At 43.9% G+C, this 22,227-nt stretch overlaps 1 protein-coding gene across 1 annotated transcript in view; it reads right to left on the reverse strand.

Annotated features, from left to right (window-relative positions):
* Nucleotides 1–4,694: 4,694 nt before the first annotated feature.
* Nucleotides 4,695–22,227, reverse strand: part of LOC147729333 (embryonic protein UVS.2-like) — a 65,849-nt gene continuing 48,316 nt past the window's right edge. The window contains exons 9-12 of the mRNA XM_086959826.1: nt 13,670–13,791; nt 9,116–9,341; nt 5,834–5,952; nt 4,695–4,991 (exon numbers count right to left, since the gene is read on the reverse strand). Of these exons, the coding sequence (XP_086815952.1) occupies nt 4,695–4,991; nt 5,834–5,952; nt 9,116–9,341; nt 13,670–13,791 (764 nt within the window). The remainder of the gene's footprint in view (nt 4,992–5,833; nt 5,953–9,115; nt 9,342–13,669; nt 13,792–22,227) is intronic.

The raw sequence follows: 22,227 nt of genomic DNA on the forward strand, positions 1-22,227 counted from the left end.
AACTGAGCTCAGACTCCTAGCACACACCTCTTGGAATGCAACACACACCACGAAGAAATCACTCACAAGCAGGAAACATCATTTACGGACTGTACCATTCTGCACAGTCAGATCTCCTGACCAAATTAAACTCAATCTAACCGTTTAAACTACATGAAAACAAGGGAAGCCTAAAAAAATATATTTTTCAGCTTGCACTTATTAAACGAGTGTCAAAGAGAATCTAAGCAGAAGCAAAGTTCAACTGACTTGCGGGAAATGTTTTTTTCTTCTACTAGTTTGTTTGACTCGATGTTTCTTAAAACCGGGCACGATGTAGCGCCTTCTGGTGGTCAAGTTGATGCTCCACATGTTTTACTCGTACATGTTTTCTACAAGATTTTTGCTCGTCATAAATCCGATTTGCTTCTTCTACAATCAAATTCACCTGATTACTTTGGCAGCGTGTACTTTAAGAACGTATGCGCCCATTGCCATATTAGAAGTACTTGCACTGGTGCAAAATATAGAGTAACGCCATTATTTTTTTCTTTGTAATATGATAGAAAACTGCACATACTCAAGACCATAATACAATAATATATTTTGTACCAGGTCAAAAGAAAGGCTATTGACAGAGTAGGTAGCTACCACATCCACCACCAAGTAGTCCACTACAACCACCACCGTGTCCACCACCACCACATCCACCACCACTACGTCCACCACCACTACGTCCACCACCACCACGTCCACCACCACCACGTCCACCACTTCCACATCCACCACTGCCACGTCCACCACCACTACATCCACCACCACTACATCCACTACCACCACCATGTCCACCACCACCATGTCCACCACCACCACATCCACCACCACCACATCCACCACCTACACCACCACCACATCCACATTCACCACCACCATGTCCACCACCACCACCACCATGTCCACCACCACCATGTCCACCACCACTACGTCCACCACCACTACGTCCACCACCACCACGTCCACCACCACCACGCCCACCACTGCCACGTCCACCACTGCCACGTCCACCACCGCTACATCCACCACCACTACGTCCACTACCACCACCATGTCCACCACCACCATGTCCACCACCACCACATCCACCACCACCACATCCACCACCTCCACCACCTCCACCACCACCACATCCACATTCACCACCACCACGTCCACCACCACCACCACCATGTCCACCACCACCATGTCCACCACCACCACATCTACCACCACCTTATCCACCACCACACCCACCTCCACCACCACCACGTCCACCACCACCACAACGTCCACCACTACCAGTTCTACCTCCACCACCACCACATCCACGTCGACCACCATCTCCACCACAACATCCACCACCACCTCCACCACCTCCACGACCACCACATCCACCACCACTACGTCCACCTCGACCACCTCCACCATCACCGCATTCACAGCATCCACCACCACGTCCACCACCACATCCACCACCACACCCACCACACCACCACATCCACAACCACCACCACCATATCCACCACCACTACGTCCACTACCACCACGTCCACCCCCACCACGTCCACCACCACCACGTCCACCACCACGTCCACCACCACTACGTCCAGCACCACCACATCCACCACCAACACATCCACCACCACCACGTCCACGTCCACCACCACCACTTCCACCACCACATCCACCACCACTATGTCCACCACCACCACAATGTCCACCACCACCACCACGTCCACCACCACCATGTCCACCACCACCACATCCACCACCACACCCACTTCCACCACCACCACGTCCACCACCACCACCATGTCCACCACTACCACCACCACATCCACCTCCACATTCACCATCACAACATCCACCACCATGTCCACCACAACTACCACCACATCCACCACCACCACATCCACCACCACCACGCCCACCACCACCACGTCCACCACCACCACGTCCACCACCACCACGTCCACCACCACCACATCCACCACTACACCCACCTCCACCACTTCCACATCCACCACCACCACCACGTCTACCTCCACCACCACCACATCCACTACCACCACCACGTCCACTACCAAGTCCACCACAACATCCACCACTACCTCCACCACCACATCCACCACCACTATGTCCCTCATGACCACGTCCACCATCACCATGTCACCCCCACCACCACATCCACCACCACCACCACCACACCCACCTCCACCACCACCACGTCCACCACCACCACGTCCACCACCACGTCCACCTCCACCATGTCCACCACCATTGTGTCCACCATGTCCTCCACCATGTCCACCACCACCACCACCAGCTCCACCACCACACCCACCACCACATCCACAACCACCACTACCTTCACCAATATGGTCACCACCACTACCTTCACCACCATGGTCACCACCACGACATCCACCACCACTACGTCCACCACCACCATGTCCACCACCACCACCACCACATCCACCACCACCACGTTCACCACACCCACCACCACCACGTCCACCACCACCATGTCCACGACCACCACCACCACGTCCACCACCTCGTCCACCACCATGTCCACCACCACTTCATCCACCGTGTCCACCACCAACGTGTCCACAACCACCTCGTCCACCACCAACACCACCACACCCACCACCAACACCACCACTACGTCCACCACCACCACAACCACCACCACAGCCACCACCTCGACCACCACGTCTACCACCACATCCACCCCATCAACCACCACTACGTCCACCACCACTATGTCCACCACCACTATGTCCACCACCACCACATCCACCACCACCACACCATGTGCAACACCACATCCACCACCACCACACCCACCACCACCACACCCACCACCACCACATCCAGCACCACCACGTCAACCACCACCACGTCCACCACCACCATGTCCACCACATCCACCACCATGTCTACCACCACGGCCACCAGGCCCACCACGAGGCCACCTCACTATCTATCTATCACCCTCACTCTATCTATCCATCTATCGCCCTCACTTTATCTATCCATCTATCGCCCTCAATCTATCTATCCATCTATCGCCCTCACTCTATCTATCGCCCTCACTCTATCTATCGCCCTCACTCTATCTATCTATTCATCTATCGCCCTCACTCTATCTATCGCCCTCACGCTATCTATCGCCCTCACTCTATCTATCTATCGCCCCTCTATCTATCTATCTATGTATCTATCGCCCTCACTCTATCTATCGCCCTCACTCGATCTATCTATCGCCCTCACTCTATCTATCGCCCTCACTCTATCTAGCTATCGCCCTCCCTCTATCTAGCTATCGCGCTCCCTCCCTCTATTTATCTATCACCCTCACTCTATCTACCTATCTAACTGACTCAATCGCATCACCACAGCATCACTCAGCACCACCACAGCATCAATCAGGGGCACCACAACATCTCTATGCGCTACCATAGCATCAATGAACGCCACAGCATCACTCGTCGCCACCACAACATCGCTCAGCTCCAGCACAGCATCAATCTGTGCAACCATTCAACAACAACTGGTTCAAATATGTTCTCTCAATATTTCAAGCTTCATTACTAATGTCACAAAAAGATGATAATATTTCACTTCTGTTCTTGGATTTTCGTCACAATAAAATACACTGAACATAATCTTCACAAAAGTTATTTACAAAAGTTTAACCTATTGCCATTATAAATTACAATAGCTTGTATTTAAGTATTAATTATTTGAAAAAATGTAAAGTTATTGTTATTTGTAATATCAATACATCTAAGTCACGTAAATACAACACATATTGCATTACAAATGCTATAGGTGTCACATTTGCGAAAGTTAAAACTATTGGCATGGTAAATGACAAAGCTAATAATTTCGTTATTTTCAAAACCAACACATGAATAGAAAAGTTGTCATTTACAATACCAATAGCTCAAACTTTCCTAATGCGAGACCTATTGCATTGCAAATGCTTGTTTGGAGAGTAAACGTATATGTGTATTTTAATCCTATTCTACTGCTACCACACCAATCTCAGTCACTTACTGAGTGATGCTCATTGGTCAGATCTCGTCAATCTTCCACATGCTGACATTGAATGCAGAATATTTAAGGTTAATTTGTACTTGCATATTATAGTTTCTATGCCCCTCTCCCCTATTTATTGAGTTTTGCTCTCTGATCTAAATTGCAGAACTGTTCACTAATTGACATCCCATGTGATAGCCCAGGTAGGACTTATGCAATGTAAGGACCATGGGCCATATGTAACAACACATTTTATCCATAGACACAGAATGGGCAAAACCCTTTGATACATCTGGCCCCAGGTGTTGAAACTGTCTATGAGTATTGAGTGAAATTTGAGTGGTTCGACATTCCAATGCACTAAGGTCACACCCTTACATCCATTCCATGTAGAGTTTGTTTAAATATCTTCCACAGACTCTTCATCCAAGAAAGGTGACTTCTTGATCACTATGGTTAACTGGTGGACTACCATGTCTCTTTGTGGTCTTGGTACAAGCTTTATTTTTGACAGAGAATTAGATATCTCTAAGCTGGCTCAGCATCCAGATTGTACAGGATAACCCCAGCCTCAGTAAACTAGAGCACATGCTTTAGTGCAACACAGGGCTTCTGACATTTCTTCTCAATTAAGAACAAACACCTGCCTGCTGAGCCTCAGTGATGAAGAGCCAGTATGACACTTTACAGCAGATAAACTTACCGAAGGTGTAGGTCGCCTGAAATCCCTTCATGTTCTCTGAATCATCACTGTGGAACTGGAGCAGAAGGGAGCTCCCAGTGGAGGTCACTCGTGGGACTCGCCTGGATCCGCAGAACTTGCCAATAAGTGGGGAGGTGGTACTGGCACCATCGAAAATAGACAAGGAGTCATAGACGCATTCTGAATGAGCTTCAAGAGCAAAAGATTTGAATGTCAATGAGACCTGTAGGGTGTAAATAAGAAGTATGTGTTAGTGCTTAAGGAGTACCTCAGTCATGCCAGCAGGAGGCAGTGTGCCATAGGGAAGAAAATAATGTGACAGCTGGTCTTGACCACCACTGTCCTGCCAGTAGGGGGCAGTGTGAGCTAAGGAAGGAGAAGTATGCTCTAGACCTTAATTGCCATCACTTTCCTGCAAGGAGGAGGCTGTGTGGCATAAGGAAGTCGGAGTATGCTCCCAGCAGGGGTAGTATGACTTGAGGAAGAAGTATACATTGACCCTTATTTGCGATCACTGTCCTGTCAGTGGAGGGTGGAGTGGGATAAGGAAGAAGACATATGTGTTAGCCCTTATTTGACATCACTGTCCTACCAGCAGGAGACAGTGTGAGATAAGGAAGGAGTTGTATGGGCTGGCCCTTACTTACCATCAATGTCCTGCTAGAGGGGGCAGTGCTACATAAGGAAGGAGAATCATGCGAGGGGCCCTTACTTACCATCACTGTCCTACCAGCAGGGGCAGTGTGAGATAAGGAAGGAGAAGCATGCATTGGCCTGTATTTACCATATATGTTGGCCCTTACTTATCATCACTGTACAGCCAGTTGGGGACTTTTGAGTTTTTCTATATACAGGTCAGCGTCTAGAAACCTTAATCAACCAGAAGTGATATGTGATCATCTCAGGAGAATGGCAGGCTAGGTCAGTTTTGTAAACTTTGCACTGATGTCCCTGTTCTGGAATATCATGATGTCATAACACCCACTCTGGCAGACAGTTCTTAATGATTCCAGGTCCTAAAAGTATTTCATTACTAGAGTGACATTAGGTAGCTTCTGCACTTACCTTGTATCCAGGCGGAGCCATGAGGTAGAAGCCGCAGTCCATGTTGGCATGGTAATTGTTGGGATAGTAGGGAGATGAGACTGTGCCAGCTGAGCTGGTGAACGTGCCGCCACATGTTACTGTCAATCAGAAGAAAAAGCATCTTAAATACTCTGCAGCAGAGAGTACTTGTCACCACTCTATAAGGTCCACACGCGCAAAACTGAGAACAGCTCAGCTTCAGCACTTAAACAACAACTGTCTGCCAAACCGGAGCCAGGAGTAGGGTTCTGCCTCAGGCCCCCTGCACACTGTTTCTGCCTCAGCTCACATGTCCCCAAAATAGTGGTCCATGGCAAGTTATTGAAGAAATTAGTGCACATCTGGGAACTAGGGGCCAGATGTAGGTGGCCGTTTGAGGCCATTTACCGAGAGGTAACGGCCGATTTTGGCCGTTACCGATCGGTAAATGGGTGACAGGTATGTAGGGGGCATTATTTTACAGAATCTGTAAAATTACTGATTCGGTAATTTTACCGATTCAGTAAAATAAAAATTCTGTAATTTTACCGATTCTGAGGCACCCAGATGTAGGTGGGACTCTTCTGAGTCCCAGAGGCCTTACCAAATCGGTATTTTACCATCAAATCCAATTTGATGGTAAAATACCGATTCCGGTGTGCATGCACATGTGTGCATGCACACCTATGCCATGTGACAGGCAGACCTGCCCTTAGGGCATGTATGCCTGCCACATGGCACCCGAGCCTGTTCTGGGGGTGCCAGAGGGTGTCAAAGTGACACCCCCTGCACCCTTGTGAAAATCGGTATTTACCGATTCGGTAAATACCGAATCGGTAATGCCCATTCATTCCTATGGGCTTCAAAGCCCATAGGAATGAATGGGCATTACCGATTCGGTATTTACCGAATCGGTAAATACCGAATTCTTCCGATTCGGTATTCCAGCACATCTGGAATACCTACATATCCATACCTACATATCCATCCCTTAGATTTATCGATTTTTAATTACTGAACCGGTAAAATTTGGTAATTAAAAGTTGGTAAATCTATTTTACCTACATCTGGCCCTAGCTGTGTAATGTCATGGGTTCCCAGTCAGAAAGTAAAACATTTCTGTCAGGATAGTGAATAATACCCTATATGAGGGACTCCTGGTTGCATCTCCTATGTTGCTGCCCCACCCTTACTAACGAACGTCGACTGCTTTGCCCTATTTGTATCACCAAGGTAACCAAGACATGTGGCCAAGCGTCAGCCTTGTGCTTTTCTAAAACAACCACGATGACCTGGCGAGACTGGGGCAATGCACTCATCAGATTAGGATTGCTCTAAAGGCTGCAAATGCTACTATCAAACCATGGTGCTGAGCACGGCAAAATCTGAAGGATAAAGAAGCCTGGCCCCAAACAAGTACCAAGCCCCGCACCCTCCTACCCGTCCTACTGAAACAGCACCATATTATGGCTCCCCATTGAAGGGCCAAGGAGATTGTCTTACAAATTGCCGAAGTAGAAAATACCCAAGGCACACCAGGGTGCCTCGGAAACTTTGTGCAAGGAGACATGACAATGACAATTGGCACTCGCTGATTGAGTGGGCACCGTGGTGAGAGGGGGTGGTATATCAACCAAAATTTACCTGAAGTTCCACTACTTTTACTGTGACCAATCTTTTACTTGCTCATTTTCAAGTGTTTTACTGTAATAATTTTAATTAATTGAACAGTTAATAAAATAAATTAAAAAATTCAAAATAATGAATAATAGAGTTCATGTCAAGGGAGCAGGTCTGCCATTAGAGGAACCCGGCTATCAGAGATTCTTGTTTGTATTCTCTCACGTCACTTACTGTATGTGTTACTATATATTTTGTGCACAGTGTGAGCTTTGTCAACCCCGATCATCAGCATCAGTGGGCAAGACTCCACAAGCCGAGATATCACAAACAAAGCACCGCTAATCCATGTACCACCCCACCCCCTTCTCCAGACTCATGGGAATTATGTCAGTGTATTGGGCCCACAACATCTCCTTGTATTCCATGTTAGACCTCTATTGATTGTGAGAAACAAGCACTTTCTGCAGTAAACCATATGCCAACATGCCAAGAAATCCTGGGAGCAGAGCTCACTGGGTCCCAAGAAGAGGCCTTTGCGTCCTCTCTCTCCCATTGCTGAAGGAGGCCTTTGCTTCCTCCATCCCCTGTCAGAGTGTCCTGACATAAAGATGTATCACTAATGTGGGAGTTCTTTGCGACCTCCTTCTCCTGACTGAGAGTGCCCCAACACCAAGGACCATGCGTCCTCCCTCCCTTGACTGAGGGCATCTAACACTGAGGAATGTAACCTTGCTATAGGAGCCTGAGCCGTCCCACCTCCTCTGTCTGAGTGCGCCTGACACCAAGGGCTGTACCATTGTTGTAGGAGGCCTTTACAATCTACTTCCTTTGTGAGAACACCCTCACACAAAGGACGGTACTGTTGCTGTAGAAGCCTTAGCGACCTCCATCCCCTTTCTGAGAGTGCCGGACATCAATGCCCATGCCATTGTTGTAGGAAGCTTTACAACCCACTCCCTTAACTGAGAGCGGCCTAACACCAAGGGCCATACCATTGCTGTAGGATACCTTGCCGTCCCACCTCCTCTGTCTGAGAGAGGCCTGATACCAAGGACCATACCGATGGTGTAGGAGCACTTTACAACCTCCTTCCCCTTTCTGAGAGCGTGCTGACACCAAGGACTGTACCATTGCAGTAGGAGGACTTTACAACCCACTCCCTTAACTGAGAGTGGCCTGACACCAAAAGCTGTACCATTGATTCAGGAGGTCTTGCAATCCCACCTCCTCTGACCCAACACCATGGGCGATGTCATTGCTGGTATGGTAGTAGGCTTTAGAATTCGCTGCCATGACTGAGAGGGGTCTCACACCAAGGACCTTTGTATTTCTGAGGAAGTTGTGGATTTTTGTCCCACCATTTCGGAGACTGCCCACCTTCAAGGACTGTACCATTGCTTTAGGAAGCCTTTGCTACCCCCCGCCACTGACTGAGAATGTCCCAACACCAAGGACCATACCATTGCCATAGGAGGCCTTGTCGACCTCCCTTCCTTTACTGAAAGCACCCGACACCAAGGACCATACCATTGCTATAAGAGGCCTTTGCGACTACCCTCTGAAGCAGAGTGTCCTGACACTAAGTACCATACCATTGCTGCAAGAGGCATCTACATTCCTCCTCCCTGTATGAGAGAAACCTGACACCAAGGACTGTACCACTGCTGTAGGAAGCCCTGAACCCATTGGCGGTGATGGAGCTGTCCGTCACAAATACCAGCAACATCTCATTTCCGGAAGAGGTGAATGGCTGGAACTGTCTGGTCCCACAAGCTTTACTGAGTAAGACTGGGGCTGTCTTATTGTTGCCATCGTAAATTGTGAGATAGTCAGCGGTGCAGTCTGGGGATGATTGGAGATCGAAGGCATCAAACAGCAGAAGAACCTGAGAAGAAAGACCAGTAAATTAGTCATGCGACCTCCAGAGTGTCTAGAACTTTCTATCCATCATTTCTTATAAAAAAAACTTATTTTTACTTTTTGAAAGTTATCCGCAGATTAGACTCAGTCGTAGATTTTGCATTGACTCTTGGACAATACTGACACCCCTTTACCTTGACTCTTAAATTCAGTGACTGCTTCTGTTTACGGCCTCCCTCAGCACCTTTCCTCCACTTCAGTTGTGTGTTCAAAGATACATGGCACCCTTATGTGGTCCCTGCACCTCCTATCTTCTCTTGTGGTGTCTCTACTTGGAACCAAACCTCTGCTGAAGCTCAGGTATGTCTTGTGAAAATGTACACAGTAGGGGGCCTCTTTATGTAAATTGTGGCATTGGGCAGCGCAACAATTCGTATTGCTGCACTGCCCTGCTTCACAGGGAGAGGGCAGCAATTGTCCATATTTATCCACTATGGCACATTCCTGTCCTCTTCCCCTGTGCTGGCGCCATTTTGGCAGCCTAGTGCCAACACAGGAACCCTTGCATCATGGTGCAAGGTTGCCTATGTGGTAGGCAGGATTGTTTTTATGCAGGCAGGGGTGACTTCCTACACAAAAGCAATCCTGAGAGACGTTTTATCCTCTTTTAATGTGTGCTATGGAATACAGCACACATAGAACGAGGAAAAACGAGGAGGAATAAAGACATTTCTCCTCGTTATGCCTTCCCTAGGAAGGCGTTCAGTTTTGGCGCATTCACAGGTTTAAAAGTCTTTGTAAATCTAGGAATGCGTCAAAATCAATGGAAGTTGAGTGGGAACACCCACCACAACTCCCATGGAATAACCACCCATGCAGAGTAAGGTATCACAGGAATTTTGGCTGCATTGCCTTACTCCAGAATTATGAAGCCACTCAGAGTCACTCAAAGTGGCTTTGCGTGGCTTCATGAATCTGTCGTAAGGGATTGCGTTGTGCATGTGCCACACTCCTTGTTAGTGTAGTCCCTAGACCTCTAGGGCAATGCCTCTGGATTATCAATAACCTGTGTCCTACCTTTGAATGTGAGTGATGCCCAACAGCAGACAAATGAAATGAAGAAGACTGCCATCCTACAGAAGAAATCTCACAAAGGAGTCCCACACTGGGAACAGAGGCTCATGCTTTGTGCATGGGTTGAACATTAGAATATCGATCATAGAAATTTCGCATACAGAACCATTGTGGAATATTAACTATTTCAAGATCCAGAGTATATATGGCTCAGTATAGATTATCTACTCTCTGTATCACTCTACCTTGAAACCATATATCTATATCTTGTCAAGATAAATGTGAAATTAGGTATAGTAAGTCTATACTTACCTATACATATATTGACCTTATCCATATTTTGGTAGTTGATATTTTGGCTTTGATTTTTTTTTAGCGATATTCTGGTACCTACACTAAGGGGATAATACCTATGTCTGTGCACCCCAGTATTCTGCCATGCTACACTGTTTATTAATAGATTAACACTTACATGTCCATATCCTTTGGGGAACTCCACTGACATTCTCTCTCATCAATGTTACTGCTCCCATGTGGAATTTCTTTGAAGCCCAAATTTGAACTTGAATAAAGTTCTCAGCATTTCTAGTAATAACCTGCTGGTTTGTAAACTTCACACTTTTTATCACCCTCCGGGTGACAATCTCCCCTTCAACGAGCAAGTAATGGAACTCATCTCTGGCAATGTCGACTCAGCAGTGTCCCAAATCTTCCTTGGTGACTTCAAACTTCATTGGTCTAACCCCAATGACCACGCTGTAACCTGCCTTGAATCATTTTTAAAAGATCAAGAATTGATTCAGCACTGTGACCAACCTACTCATAATAAAGGAGAACTTCTATACCTCATCATCTCAAAAGAACAGACCATCTCATTGGACTCCATTACCGCTTGCGATTGGTCAGACCACCATAGCATCCTCTTTTATATTAACAGGAAGGTGTCCCTGACGAAGGCTCAACCAACGAAATCAAATGTATGAGAAAGGGACCTCTGATCAATAAATCCAGATGAACTAGCAGCCCACTGTAAATCTGCCCTCTCCTCCCAAGCTGACCTAGTCGAGGTACAGTTACTCACCGATTCCTGCAACTCTACTATCTCCAACATTATAAATGACATTGCACCACTCCAACAAAAAAATGCCTCCTCAAAAATATCCAAACTGAGGTACAACGACAGCTTAAACACGGAACACCACAACTTTAGGGTTGCTGAATGCGCCTAGAGATCCAAACCCTCAGTGGAACAAATAAAACTCCTTAGAAATGTTAGGAGCTTCTACAACAAACAAGTCAAGACCACTAAGGCAGAATATTTCAGACACCAACTGGATCAAGCTGCAAACCGCCCAAAGAAGCTTTTCAAATTGGTCAAGCAGCAATCAGTGGTAGTGTTAAATAACTCGGCTTCTGGAGGCAGCCCACCCTCTTGTGACAAACTGTCTGTCTTCTTCACTGAGAAATCAAGACTCGCCTCCATTAAGCTCTCCTCTAAGAAGGCTCTACTGCCATGCTCTGGGTCTGCACCACCCCCTGATCTTATAGAAAATGGCAAACCTATCAGCATGAACACCAAGAACAATGCATCATGGGACACCTTTACCCCATTCAGTGAAAAAGACATCAACACGATTCTTCAAAATATCAACCCATCTAACCACTTCAATGACCACCTGCCTCCGGCCATCTTCAAAGAAATCAAGAATGCCCTCATTCCCACCTGGAGAAGGATTGCAAATGCTTCACTGTCACAAGGCACAATCTCAGACTGCTTAAAGGCAGCTCAGGTATCACCTATACTAAAAAAAAACAATGCAGATAGAGCCGACCTCAAAAACTTTCACCCTATCTCCAACATTCCCACCCTAGCCAAACTACTATAAACATGCGTAGAATCCTAACTTTGTGTACGTATTGAGAATTTCCAACTCCTTGACCAGTATCAATCTGATTTTCAGAAGGGGCGCAGTACTGAATCAGTGCTGACTCATGTTATGGATCACATTTTAAAAATACATGACCAAAATGAATCATGCCTCCTGATCCTCCTTGATCTTTCCTCCGTATTCGACACTGTCAATCACGACAACCTCCTATCCATCCTGAAGTACAGGATGAGTTTCTCTGGTCTAGTATTACAATGGTTCTCATCCTTCTTTCACCACAGATCTCAAAGAGTCAAGGCGAACCATACTCTGTTACAATCCTCCCCAGATCACATGGGGGTACCCAAAGTGTCCACACTATCTCCCATACTCTTCAACCTTTTCCTGGAACCACTAGCTAACTCTTTAAATTCCATGACCATTCTCTTCCATATGTATGCGGACAATACTCAACTTTATTTAAAAATCTCTGCCCTGGATAACATCATCTCACTCAACTCAACCCTAACATCTACTCAAAATTGGTTAACTGAGAACCATCTCCTGCTCAACACCTCAAAACCTGAATTCCTTCTCATCTCGCCTCCGTCCCACATATCTAAGCCAAACCTTTGGCTAAATCACGTCACTGCTTTCAACTGCACCCCCCACATTATAGACTCTCAAATCTCTCGGAATCACCCTGGACAAGCACCTGAACATGAAGAATCATATCAGTAAAGTGTAATAATAATAATAATAATAATAATAATAATAAGGTAACAGATCACCTGAGAAGGACACTTTGAAACATCAAACCATTCCTTCCACAACTTGATTTCAAGCATGTGGTTCAAGCGCTTGTCATACTGAGATTAGCCTATGGCGGCGGTATGCTCTGTGGTCTCCCAAAATACACCCTGGCTCCTCTAAGGGCATCGCTGAACACTGTGGCTAGGGTGGTTACAGGTACCAAACGAAATGTGCATATATCCCCAGTCCTAAAATCTCTCAAATGGTTGCCCTTCGAAACTCAAATCCAGTTAAAGATTGCGGTTCTGGCACACAAAGCCCTTCACTTCAAATAACTTAGTTGCCTCTTGTAGACCCACTCTTTAAACTGTATTCCATGTATTTTGAGGTGGCATCACTACTGTAGGTTTCAATAATACATTCTGATTGATTCTTCTCTGACGCTCTGTGGTTATAGTGCTAACGTCATTAGAGAGAACATTCCAAGGACAGATTCTTCTCCTCCCAGCTGATGGACCACTGTAACCATAGTGACCTGCCTCAGCAGCTGCCTCTGCCACATGTCAATCATATAAGTCCTACCCCAGTGCATTACTCTAAGCCCCGCCCCCAGACAGCTAGGAATCTTGCAGGAGGAAAGTGGGACTCGCTTCATTACCTTATCAGTATCAGAAGGCACTCGGATCAGGTAGACACAGTTGACATTGTTAGGGTACGAGGAAGGGTTATTGGCTGATGTCAGGGTGCCGGTTGGGTCAGTGAGAAGGGTGCTGCACAAATCTGAAACCAAATATGAAAATGAAATGTCTCGAAACTGCACAATGACCCTCACAGGTAGAGCTTCAATGACTCCTAGCCATAATTTCTTAGTTATGTTCACTAGTATTACAGCAGGCATCTTATATCTCCACCAAGAAGAAGCCCCTTGATCTAAGCAATATTCTCTGTGGCTGGTGCATGTCTTTACAATGATATGAAAGCATACAAAAGAATATAAGTAGGTACCAAAAACTATACAGGGCACAATGAGATTCAACACAAACCGCCCTGGGGCAGATAAAACAGCAGTAGGGGGAGGATAGGGTTCGGAGAATAAGATAAAAAAGAAACTCTGCAAAACAGAATTATTTTGCACTAAGAAGTAAATCTTTTTATCACTCAACGTTCTCTGAACTGGTCTGTAGTGAGTTATGCATTTAATTCAAAGGAACATACATGGTGTAAATAGCTATAAAATCAATTGAACCCTTATGTGAACTCCATAAAGGGAACAAATAGGGGCATAGCAGAACTCTAACATTAAAACCATCTGAAACACCAACATAAGAGGAATATTTTTCCATAAAGAAGGGCATAGTGCTCTGATCTCATCAAGTTGAGAATGGTGGGATTTAGTCAGAGGGTCAATGATGGCATTTCTTCAGAAATGTAAAACTGGGATCCCACTAGTGGAAAGATGGTAGGATCCCATCAGTGAAATAATACTGGGATCACTGCATTATATGAATTCCAGGATGTCATGAAAGGGAAAAGAATGTTGACTTTCCAAAAATTAATAGAATTCTTCGGAAAAATTCGTTTGACAACTTTGTTTTCAGAAAAAAACATCACAAAACAATTTGGAAACAACAGGACTAAAGAAAAAGTCCACTCTTTGTCCATCATCAAGCACAATTCCTAAAGAAGTGATTACCTTTAAAAGAACTGTGCTATCAGCAATAGTGAATAAAGAGAAGAAAATACATAGCTTTAATAAATCTAATATGACACAAGCACTAAAAGAGGCTCTGGCTAACTTAAAGAATGATGACACAATAACAATAAAACAGGCCGATAAGGGCGGTTCAATCGTTGTGTGGGGAGTACCTCAATATACGGCTGAAGTGAATAGACAAATTACAGATGGTGATTGCTATAAAAAGATTTCCGAAGTTCCAACATGGGAATTGCAAGGACAATTGTTAAAGATCTTGACGATGGGCTATGATGAAGGTTTTCTAGGTAAAAAAGAGTATGAGTACCTCCAAAACACACACTCGATAATACCAATATTTTATGCATTACCGAATGTTCATAAAGATGAAAAACATCTGCCGGGGAGACCCATAGTCTCCGGCTGTGAGTCACTCTTTGAACCCTTTTACAAATTTGTTGATTTCTTTTTAAAGCCTTTCAAGTCAGAAGTTAAATCATTTTTTGCGAGATACAACTGACTTTATTTACAAATTGGATTTGATGTTTTTTGTTGAAAACAAAAAAATTTTAGTCAGCATGGATGTGGTATCATTGTATACCCAAATCCCACAGGATGAAGGGTTGGCAGTTTTACAAACCTTTCTAGACAGTAGACCAAGACCAGTGAAATTCCCCACAGATTGCATTCTAGAATTGGCAAGTCTGGCACTTAGAAATAATTATTTCAATTTCAAGGATGACTTATATTTTCAGATAAAGGAAGTGACGATGGGGTATCCTTTTGCCCCAGAGCTAGCCGTCCTTTTTATGTCCAGATATGAAGAGAAATTTGTCTACGACAATAACCCCTTTAAGCAGTGGATAGGTAGTAGAATCCGCTATATCGACAATGTTTTTATGATTTGGACTGGAAAAGAAGAAGAACTTCATGCATATCATGATTGGCTGAACAATAGAACAGCAGACATAAAATTCCACCTAAATCACTTTAGGCATAAGATGCCATTCCTAGATGTAGAGGTATATGCATCAGAAAGCCGGCTGGCAATTACATTGTTTAAAAAAAAGTTTGACAGGAACAAAGCCCTCCATTTCACAAGCAACCATCCTCGAAGTTTGAAAGTAAACTTGCCCGTGGGGCAACTTTTAAGGATCGGACACAATTGCGCTTTTAAAGATGAGGACACTTTTCATGCCAACCATTTAAAGCAAAATCTGATGGCACGTGGGTAACCAAAGAAACTTTTAAAACGAGCAATGAATTGAGCATGGTGGACTCCCCTAGACACGTTACTGGTGGTAAAAGAAAAAAAAAACAATGGATCGGATAGTCTGCGTTTCAATATACTGCTCAACGTCCAACTGGCTTAAAAACCAAATTATTCAAAACTGGCATCTGGTAAAAAACTTAGACCATAAGTTAAAGGAGGCATCACTTTTTGCTTTTAAGAAGGACAGAAGCATTGCGAACCAGATTGTAAGAGCAGCTCTACCGAAACAAAAAACCACCACTGTTCGAGATTACATGGCTTACCGCCAATAAAAGGGCATCATAAATGTGGGACATGTATCTGTTGCGAACCCAAAAAGGAAGGAGATTTGTTAACACATAATGGAATATTTTGGAAACATGAGCATTTTACAAATTGTAAATCCAAATTTGTGATCTATGGGATCTTGTGCCCTTGCCAAAAGTTGTACATTGGCAAAACCAATCAGGAAATCTGCCACAGGATATCACAACATAAATCGAGGATAAAGAAGAAAGTACAAACAGCCCCTTAGTCAATCACTGGCACAGCCACACCCACACAGAAAAAGATCTACGATGGACTATTATCTGAAAAAGTTGAACAAGATCTGAGAGGAGGTGATTTGGAGGCAAAATTGATTAAAAGAGAGGCAACATTGATCATCAAATTCAATACAGCAGTAGATGGTCTGAATGAACTATCGGAAATTTACCATCTTTAAATCCCGATTAATGCTGTCAGTACGCCTTTATAAGTCTATGTTCATAGGCTGCAGTTGGGAGCCATGAGCAGAACCATCATGGTGGTGCGTAGATTTTAACGCGAATACGAAGATAGGAAGACAACATCAGCCCATCAATGGCTCAATGATGATAGCCCTGATATCTATGGGGCACTTCAACAACTGATCGGATCACAATTTAATCCATCTCTGCCTGAAACTCACAAGGCACGGGCAATTTCATTATCCATGGAGTTCTATCCTATAAAAGATTTTTGTTCAAACAGATTCTCCTTTTGCATACTTTGATATCAATAAATCATAGTTATATTCAAAGAACAACAGGCCCGATTCACAGAACTAACTTAAGACAAAATCCTAAACTTACTACTTTTGGTATTCACAGAAGTTAGGATTTTGTCTTAAGTTTGTCTTAAGACAAAATGAAGACAGACTTAAGACAGACTTAAGACAAAATCCTAACTTAAGTCTGTCTTAAGTCTATCTTAATTTGCCTTAAGACAAACTTAAGACAAAATCCTAACTTCTGTGATTACCAAAAGTAGTAAGTTTAGTATTTTGTCTTAAGTTAGTTCTGTGAATCGGGACAACCTTTGCATCATTGCGCCAACGGAGAGTCACACCACTCCCCATAACGTAAAGACCTGGCCAAGTCTACAGGATGTAGTGCCTCTGCCATCAGCAGGCTTTTGAAGCCACTTTATATGCAAACCCTTATTTTGTCCTATAATTGGTATTACATCTACACTTAAAGAATAATCAGATACACCACTGTGAAATCACGCTAACTAGTAGTTAAATCAATCATTTTACAAAACATGAATAGTTACAGAGTTGTGCCCATACAACTACAACTCCCATAATTCCTCTCTCTGTACGAGATGCTTCACTCGCGTCCAACTACCGCGAGATGACGCAATAGCATATTACATTAATAAATACTCAATTAATAACCTAATACATTATGGTGTTCAAAAACAGCCACACCGTTCTCTGTGATGCAAAAAATGTAATCTGGTCAAACTGGTGTAATGCCTTTATTCATCAGAAGACTTCGTAGCCTCCCGTCACGCAGATCGCCATTGTTTTGATCAATATTTATAAGTACATCACAACTTGATAAATAAGTGTGAAACTGCGCCAACTATCAGCCAAATTACAGATTTTTAAGAAACTGGATTTCTTGCTTCTTAAAAACATGAGTGTTAATGGAGTTTTGCTCATGCATCTATAACTCCCAGTATTCCACCCTCTAGGCGGCACGTTAAACATGCGTCCAATAACTGCAAGTTAACGCGATTGCACATTCACTCGAGGAGTGAGCCAGCGTTCCATCGAAGTTTTTTCAACAAGGCCCCCATGAAAGATTAAGGTAAGAGAGGGGAATCTAGCTCGGGACTCGGCAAATAAAGCTAGACTCTCCTGCATAATTAAGGACTACGGGGCATATTATCAAGGATGGGCGATACATTATCGCCACTTTTATCGGCAGGAAACTGCCGATAAATCGGCGATAATGGGCTTGATAATATGCTCTATGGAATTCCAATCGAAGCCCATGTTAGATGTCTTCACATCTAACATGGGCTTCAATTGGAATTCCATTCCATTCCATGGATTCTTTCCGAGTGTTTGAGAAGGTAAGAGGTTAAATGCTGCAGTGAATTGAGTGACGGTTGGAGGATACAAAGAAAGCCAAGACTATTCATCATGTCTTTCAGAAATTCTTGGTCCCAAAGAGAATCCCCCAAAGGAAGGGATTTGAAACGCGTAAACCATGATGTTTTAGGCCAATCAAGAGAATATATCTATCTAATATTCGAATTGTTTGCTTAATTGTTAATGGCCTTTTTTTGAACTTATTGCTACGCTTTTAATTGAATAGTTGGCATTTTGTGTCTTTCCAAGAACAGATTGTGTTAAGGCACCCCAGGATGGGTTCTGTATGAATGAAGAAAATACGGCGGTATAAATGTGGCAATTAGCTGAATATGAGTGCGAGTCAGTCACAGAGTGTGTGAAGTGTAGGGAGACTGTAGATTAGAGTGTGTGGAAAGTGGAACACCAAATGTATTTCCAAAGAGCAATCTGGGGGAATTGAAAGTGTTTTTGTATTATTGTTTTTTTGCTTTGATAATCAAGGTTTTATAAACTGTTCCGTTTGGAATAAATAGCTTGAAATTGGTGGAAACAAAGTTGATTAAATCAAACTGAAAAAGTGGTTATGATGGCACTTGTTATGTTATGTTAAAATATTTATAGAGCGCATTTACACCAGGCAGTTTCATGGCGCTACTTTGATTCTTTTTCCCATCTACCAAATGGTTAAAGAAAGATGCAGCACTGGAGTCTCGATTTGTTAATTGACTTTCCAAAAAGGGTATGAATCGCAGGATAAAATCAGTAGATAAATGCTCTGATTCAAAAAAGGTCAATGATGGGGTCTCATTGGTGGATGTAGCCAGGATGCTATGAGTATATGAATGTTGGGATTCCATTGTATGTCAGTTCAATCAAATTAGGGCACCAGTACTGGGATCCTATTACGAACAATGTCTCAGTATCTTATCAAGAGATTAGAAAGTATCCTGTCAGTAGACCAAAGCTGGCACTGTCAGCCAGAAATAAATAGTTGGAACCTGTTTACATATTATGAATGCTTTGTCCATGGATCCAGGATGCACCAAATCTATGCTGGTAGTAGAATAATGGGATCCATAAGTAAATTAATGATGGTATATCATCATGGACTGAATGCTCACATTGTAATATGGATGAATGCTCGGATCCAATCAGAAAATAAATGCTAGAATCCAATCAGGGGATACATTTTGGGATCTTATCATGGGATAATCCTTTCAGGAAATAAATGCTGGCATCAAGGCATATGAAAAATGCTGGAATCCCATTGGGGAACAGAGCAATAACACAGTTCTAGTTGACTGCCTTAGCTTAAGATAATGAAACATCTTTATCATGATACTGTTAGATTTATCAGCCCTATTCCAAACATTGGACTATCACTTACTGCTTGACCAGCACAGAAAGGCACTGAGTTGGATGCAGTGCTAGAATGGTTCTGATAATTTCCTGACAGGACATACACAAAGTGTCAGGTCAAGACCTTCACGCCATCAGGGAGGAATGCTAACTATGGAGACCCAAGGGTCTACACTTTCTCCCCCTCTCTCTTGTTTTTCAAGATGGTATTTTCCATCATTAGGGCCAGAGACCTGAAATATTGTTTATTTGCTGATAACATGCAGATCTATCTGCACATCTGGGGCCCGAAGGAAGTGTTCTTTGCCCTTAAACCAGGCCTAAATAATGCGGTCATGTGGATGAATAAAAGTGGGCCCAAGTTGAGTGGAGCAAAAACTGAGATGCTCTGCATAGGCTCATGCCACGGTCTCCTGAAAAACCTCACTTAGACCTGTTAACTTATTTGTGATGCCATGCATCTTCACTAAGACATCGAAAAGGTTGGAGGTAATCTGGGACACAGAATTGGACTTTAAGGCTCACAGCAGACCTGTAGTGCTTCTGGTTTATTCAGCATAAGACAACTGCAAAAGGCATTGCCCTACATCAAAAACAAATATCACAAAATCATATATGGTTTGCTAATTCAGTCCTGAATTAAACAAATTCCTTTATGAGTGGGCTTCCAAAAATCTAATTGCTAAGACTTGGTGACATGACTTGTTTTAAAACTAGGGATACATTATCATTTATCAACAGGCATATTCATTGGTACCCATCCAAAAGCTATCTAAAAGGTCATTATCTTATCAGCAGGCTGGATTTCATTGGTACCCATCCAAAAGCCCTATCCAAAAGGTGATTATCGTCAACACAGCATTCCTGTTTTTTTAGTGCATCAAGGAAACAGCACCTGACTGTGGGGTAAAACCACTTGACATCTTCCCTCCTGCACCCTAGGATTGTCGTGTTCTATCTAGGACCCTGATCAATATTGTGACCTTATGCCCCTATACGGCTATAATCAATCCATACCCCTATAATGGCATAAACGATCAGAGCCATATTTCAGAAACTCGTCTCTGCAGCTCATTACAGTACATGACACAGCAGAAGCCACTATCTTAGATTCCTAGATTACACACCGAGTTCTTTCAACAGATAAAACCCCCAGCAAACTGGGAAAGCCCCGCTTGCTTTGTTTTTATTAGTAATAGAACTCTAATGAGCACTGTAAGAACGACCAGTTCTTAGTGACATCTTTCTTGACGTCTTATGTCCAAAAACTTACGTCAAACACGGCACCTTCCAGGTATAAATAATACCAACATTGCCTTAAGCAAATGCGATGGTGGTGGTGAATACAGGTGCAGAACAGCTGTCCCTTGCAGAGCCCAGCAGATGCGAGAAGCCCACGGACGCTGCCCCTCCTCCTCCTTGATGCGCTGAGAAAGACGCTGTCTTTTCTCCTGCCGAGAAAATCCAGCTCCGGCGTTTCCAGCCTACCCTTGCGGGTAACTGGAATATCGAGTCCTGAGGGGAGATACCAGACCTCCAACATTCTATTCCAGAGGTACGGTGTTAACTAAACCCTTAGAGAGAATTCTTGAAGCAAACCCTTGGCAAAACCAACTTAACTTAAACTGCTACTTACTTACTCCCTCCCATGTAATAGGCTTAGGTCAGGTACACCGGGGTAGGCGTAGTTAGAAGCACCAGTTGAGGACGTTAGCTAAATGTATATATGAATGTATATATTTTATTCCTTTTAACTATCGTATGGCTAAGAAACCATATCAATGCTTTTACAGTATTATTTCGCAATACTCCTTTTACTGTACGCACTTTTTATAATAACAAGTCTTGCAATTGTGACAATTCATTTCTCTTGCATGAGAAGAAAGCCTGTTCAATAAATAATACCTTTTATTGAAATCGCCCGTCTCTCTAGTCTCTGCATACTGGTGAAAGTAATCTGCACAACTGACTGAGTGAAATAGCTGTCTATTGTTTCACACGACTCTAGAGGTTGACTCTTATTCTAAGGAGCAAAGTTGTCATGTTTATGCGGTTGTTGGAAAACTGAATCCCTTCTTAACTGAGCCAGGGAAGCTGATCACTTCCTATTCAGTCAAGAAAGTTTCCAGTGACCTCTGAGCTAGTTGGTACAAACCCAATTAAGTCTAACATAGTCAGTAGAGACCTGGAAGACCGCACTTCTACGTCTACACTGCTGTTTATGTTATTCCAATTTGCAGGGCCTATAGGGAAAATAGGAACTACACTACATGGCGCCCAACGTTTGGTAAGGTGATAAAACTAACACAAGACGTTAGAGTAACTCAGTTGTGCTTTTTCACACAGACTCTTTCTCCCGTAAATACTCCAGTAGACGTCTGGAGTGGGTGAAAGGTTAAAAATTCCCCCAAACTTAGTAGGAAGAGATTCCTATGTAAAGCTCTGATTTATTCAACGTTGAAGGATACAGTGTTCCAAAATATTGTGCACCTAATCTTTGTCTCCTTGGAGACCTGCTCTGCAAAA

The sequence above is a fragment of the Lissotriton vulgaris genome, chromosome 2_2 (genome assembly GCF_964263255.1).
Source record: "Lissotriton vulgaris chromosome 2_2, aLisVul1.2, whole genome shotgun sequence".
NCBI classification, from domain to species: Eukaryota; Metazoa; Chordata; class Amphibia; order Caudata; family Salamandridae; genus Lissotriton; species Lissotriton vulgaris.